Below are 5,523 nucleotides of genomic sequence, written 5' to 3'. Positions count from 1 at the left end.
AAATAAATAAATAAATAAATAAATAAATAAATAAATAAATAAATAAATAGTACAGATAAGCAAAAAGAGGAAAGTAGAAAGTACTCATAACTCAGACATACAAAGATATTAAATATTAACATTCGAGTATATTTTCCCCTAGAATTTTTCTCCAGTAAAATTTCCTTGAGAATTTTTTGGATTCTCAAGGAAATGAGGAGATATATATGTATATCCTCAACTGATTGCTTCAGTCAATAATGCATCATGAATATTTACCTGCACTCTTACATATTCCTCTGCAAGAACTACATCATATTCCCTTATAGTATGTTCAAGTACTTTAACATGCGGCTTTCGATGGTTTTTATTTTTTCTCTTAAGTGACATGGTGATGAACAACTCTAAAGCTAAATACTTTCATATTTACACAGTTATTTCCTTAGGATGAAATCCGAGAACTAACATAATAATTTTCAGTAACAATGAAGGAACTGAGGTAAATAGTGAAAAGCACATAGTAAGTCAGTCATCAATAAATGGGGGAGGAAAGGGGATATATGTATGTAGTGTAAGAAAAGAAGTTGTTTGGAATAGACTTGCTGTAGTACCCCAAATGTAATCTTTTGTTTAAGAATGTTTAGGAGTTCTCGTTTGTTTTGTAATCGTATCATGCATGTAATCATATGCGTGTAAACATATCAATGTCTTCTGACCTCAGTGGGGAAAAATGTCAACATAGCATGCAGACAGATGAAGCAGCATAGTCAGTTTATAGAAGTCAGGTTTAGTATGTGTTTCTGTGAAAAGGTTTGCCTCTCCAGCTATCAGAAATGAGAACTAACAATCCAAAACACAAGCTAATCCGTCTGTCTCTTTTGGGAGGGTTGGAGGTGCCTTTGGACATCTGCATTGTCGTCTTTCCCTTTGTTGCAGGTTCCACCTGCTGCGGGTGAGACACGTGCCATGTGCCCCAGCCTGTTGCCTCTCACACTGGGTTTGATTGCCCAGTCGGGTTCTCTTGGCAGAACTGTCTCCATGAGTGCCAGAATAGAAATATACAGATGGCACACTATCCATGGAGGAGCAATTTTGACCTGCAGGATCTGTTCTGATCCACAGGCTGAAGCACATTTATGAAGACAGAATGGGGAAAAGTACCTATTTTCCACTTAGTCATTCAACTCCCTGTGTGGTATCCATACTGAACGTGTTGAGATACACAGCACAATGGCAATGGCAGACAGAAGAAGCTTCAGGAGGCTGAAATAACATAGATAACATAGTGAGGTAGGTTGGGTGGAGACTGGGCAAACTAGAGACCATATGGTGTGTCTAGGCAGGGGCGGCTGCTGCTCACCTCAGTGGACCCTGGCAATGGGAGAGCGGGCCCAGCATGGCCATTTCTGTTTAACTGGAGAAACTAGAAACCTGGATTTTTCATTCATATATTTTGCTTTTCAAATGTTATTAGAAAATAGAGGAACACATAGGAAATAACGAAGCATGTTCGTAGTGTGTGTGTATATACACCAAACACACACATGCATGCGCATACACACACAAACACACACACACACATTCCTGGGAGGAGGAAAAACACTGTGGAGGGATGAAAATAGAAATTTGGCTTATTTGAATATTTGTTATTTTGTAGATTTGACTTTGGTGCCACAATCATAGTTTACATGAAACAAAATTGGACTTTAAAAAAGCTATCATGAAAAAATGAGAAGAAAAAATGAAACAAATCTCACTGGGTATCATGTTAACATAATAACCCCACAGAAAGGAATTATTTCAAGTGACTTTGAAATTCCACGGTTTGACTGTATTTTCCTAGTAGGATATACTTTAAAGATTTTTAAAAACTGACAAATTCTACATTGTTTTTTATTAACCATAATGTTAGTGCAGTAATGACGTTGCTGTTCTGAAACTATTCTCTGTGTGTTGTGAGTTAAATGAATAATTGTGTTGGTATTATTCAGAAAAGGGATTTTTGGTATGAAAGAAAGGTAGTAACATTATAAAATCCATGAGATAAAATGGAAATCTTCAAGTCCTGAGTTTGAGTTAAAGTTTCATGTTAAATCATACTATTTTTACTAAACACACAACACACATACACACCTTATTTTCCAGCTCTTTCCACAGAAACAAAGGCTCACCCAGTAACAATCAATCCAAAGCTCCCAGTTCTGGTTTCTGAATACCAGTTCTCACTGAAATGAACCAGGGCTTCTTATTTAAAATGGCCGATTGCAGTCATGGGGAAGGACTGTAGGATTACCCTGTAACATCTCATATAGAAGAGAGAGGGCCATCAAAGACTATGTGGTTATATTAAAAGGGTGCAGCAGTCAACTGGAAAAAACTCCTTTACTGAAGTATGGAAATTAGAAAATTATAATGATAATAACTGGGCTATAATGAAACAAGTGAAAATGTTTATAGTAATAGTTAAAAAGTAGAAACCTCATTGGTTTGGAAGATACTAAGTGGAAGATGTTAGATAGCCAATTCAGTATTTTAAAGATCAACAATAAAGGAGGGAAAATCCAGCTCTGTCAATTCCTCTGTCAACTATAATTTAGAGTTAGCAAATAGTTGATGAGATGTAAGTAAATTAAGAATAATAGAATTAGGATATAACCAGTTTGAAACCTCTAGTGAAATCGTCGGTCCTCTAGGCAAAGACTACATTGGTTGATAACTCCATGGCAAAAAATGTTACGTGCCTACTGATAGAAGAATATCCCATGGATTAAGTAAAAATTGTCCCTCACTCCACCTCAAAGATGTTCACGTATAATCTCAGAACCCGTGAATGTATTACATTACATGGAAAAGGGAAATTGAGATTGCAGATAGAATTACAGTTACTGATCAGGTGATCTTAAAATGGGGAGATTATCCTGGGTTATCCAGATGTGCCCAGTGAAATCACAAGGTTCCTTGAGAATGGAAGAAGGATGCAGAAGATTCAGTGTCAGAGTGATTTTATGTGAGAAAAACTCAAATCAGCCACTACTGACTTTGAAGATGGAAGTGAGGCCATGAGCCCAGGAGCCAGAAAGAGCAAGGATATTGATTCTCCCTTTAGAGCCTCCGGAAACGGACATAGCCCTTCTGACCTCTTGATTTTAGCCCATCGTGTCCTGGTCAGACTGCTAATACACAGAACTGTAAGATAATAAATTTGTGTTGTTTTAAGCCACCAAGTTGTATTATTTGTTAATGTAACAATAGAAAACCAATATACCCTATTTCCTAGGATATATTCTTTCTAGAAAATTGCACCTGAGTCTGATCAAGCTTCTTGATGTAACTACCAATTTATAGGAAACATAACGAATAGAGGAACAGATTATATGAAAGTATGGGAATGTTCAGCAAAATCTGAACTCTGGGAAATTCTATTTTTAAATTGACATTTATCAAACAAAGTATATGTGTATATATTTGTATATGTGTGGATGTATGAGAGAGAAAATGACTGGAAATTTTAGAAACTGATCTAGTATTTTATGTAGCAAACAATTGCTGTAAGGAACTTAATTCAAAAAAGCAAATTATAGAGAAAAAAATTAGTGAAATTTGAACATTGACACTGGGTGTTTGATATTAAGGAATTATTGTTACTTCTCGAGTATGTGTGTGGTAATGGGATTATGGTTATATTTAAACAAAGAAGGGGAGTGTAGGTGGCCATTAGATAATAATAGCCATAAATTGATAATTGTTGAAGATGAGTGATAGGTACATATGTGTTTGCTATCTGTTCTTTCTACTTTTGCATTCATTATTTCCATAACAAAATATTTTTAAAAAATATTAGCAACTAACTAGACTCTTTAAATGTTTGTGACTCAAACACACATGTCCAAAGTCTGGATTTAACCAACAGGCTGCCAGCTTGAAATATCTGTAGAGTTTTGGAAACAGGATCTTTTATTTTTCCTGGAGTATTATCCTTTTCTCTCCTCCTACTTACCTTCTCCCTCCATTCTTTCTGTGCTGACTAGCAAAATTGCCCCCTGCCCCAATCTGTATATGTGGATGACTAGGGGACATTCAAATTGCTTGGAATAGAATTTTCTCAGAAAGAGTGAAAAAGATAATATGCATAACTGCATTGAACAATACCTCCTAATATTTCACATGTTCTTTGAATACCCGTCCTCATTCCACGCCTTCAAAAAAAAAAAAAAAAAATAGGCAATAACTTTCCATTTTTAACAGCCTGAGGTGTTTTGAAATTTTTGCTACTCATATCTTCCTTGTTATCTCTGTGTTCTATTTCAGGATGGAATGGGAAACCTGAGGATCACAGAAAAAGGTCTAAAGCTAGAAGGAGACTCCGAATTCTTACAACCTCTCTACGCCAAAGAAATCCAGTCCCGACCAGTAAGTTTCTGCTGAGAGAAGAAGGCGTTATTATTGTTCTAGAATCTGAATCTAGAGGAATTGATCTTGCTATCAGCTGGGTACAGTGGACTGGGGTGGGGAGTAATGCTGGTAGTAAGATGAATTTGCTTTCACTTCTGAATCTTTGAGTATCATCACAGCAGTGGTAATGTAAGCAAGTGAGATGACTTCTCTGAGCCTCTTTCCATTCCTGCTGAATAGAAGGTAACAACCCCATGCTACCCAACTTTATAGATTGTGTCGCAAATAAGGCAAGACAGCAAATGTGGAAAAGCCATAAATAGTATACAGATGCATGATAATATTGCTGTTTATTTTATTCATCAAGTGCTTCAAAGCCATTTTTAGAAACACAGAACTAAAGAACTAGAATTTTGTTTTTCATTAAGCCTTTACACTATGTAGCCATTGTTGGTTAGGATCAATTCAATATCAGGCTGAGTGCAGTGGCTCACACCTGTAATTCCAGCACTTTGGGAGGCCAAGGTGGGCAGATCACCTGAGGTAGGAATTTGAGACCAGCCTGGACAACATAGTGAAACCTCGTCTTTACTAAAAATACAAAAATTTGCCAAGTATAGTGGTGAGCATCTGTAGTCTCAGCTACTGGGGAGGCTGAGGAAGGAGAATTGCTTGAACCCAGGAAGTGGAGGCTGCAGTGAGCCGAGATCACGCCACTGCACTCCAGCCTGGGCAACAGAGCAAGGCTCTATCTCAAAAATAATAATAATAATAATAATAATAATAATAATAATAATAATAATAATAATAATTCAATATCAACAGCTACATTCTGAAATGATATTTAAATAATCACAACAGAGTGTGTACCCTGTTATAGGAATATTGCTGTTTTGCATGCAGTCTCCTTATTTAATTTAGTTTGCAGATTTGTCCACTGAGATGGGGACTATTCCTGCCTCTATTTTGTAGATTAAAGAACTGAGGCTTGGAGAAGTTTCATGTCAAAAGCTTCATACTTGTAGCAGGACAGAGATTTCAAGCCTTCTCTGTTAACCATTATTTCCTACATAAGCCTTTTCTTTCATTCCTTCTTTTCTTTCTTGTTGCTGTAGCAGTGATTCCTTTTTTTTTTTTTTTTTTTTTTTTTTT

At 36.3% G+C, this 5,523-nt stretch overlaps 1 protein-coding gene across 3 annotated transcripts in view; it reads left to right on the top strand.

The window, feature by feature from the left end:
• SGCD (sarcoglycan delta) overlaps positions 1-5,523 on the top strand; it is a 1,049,480-nt gene that overhangs the window by 794,948 nt on the left and 249,009 nt on the right. For all 3 annotated transcript variants that reach the window (XM_023218788.1, XM_023218786.2, XM_023218787.1), the window contains one exon: positions 4,288-4,389. In XM_023218788.1, the coding sequence (XP_023074556.1) occupies positions 4,288-4,389 (102 nt within the window). The remainder of the gene's footprint in view (positions 1-4,287; positions 4,390-5,523) is intronic.

Source organism: Piliocolobus tephrosceles, chromosome 4 (genome assembly GCF_002776525.5).
Source record: "Piliocolobus tephrosceles isolate RC106 chromosome 4, ASM277652v3, whole genome shotgun sequence".
Classification (NCBI taxonomy): Eukaryota; Metazoa; Chordata; class Mammalia; order Primates; family Cercopithecidae; genus Piliocolobus; species Piliocolobus tephrosceles.
Note: the sequence above shows the minus strand (reverse complement) of the source record. Positions and strands in the feature narration are given on the sequence as shown.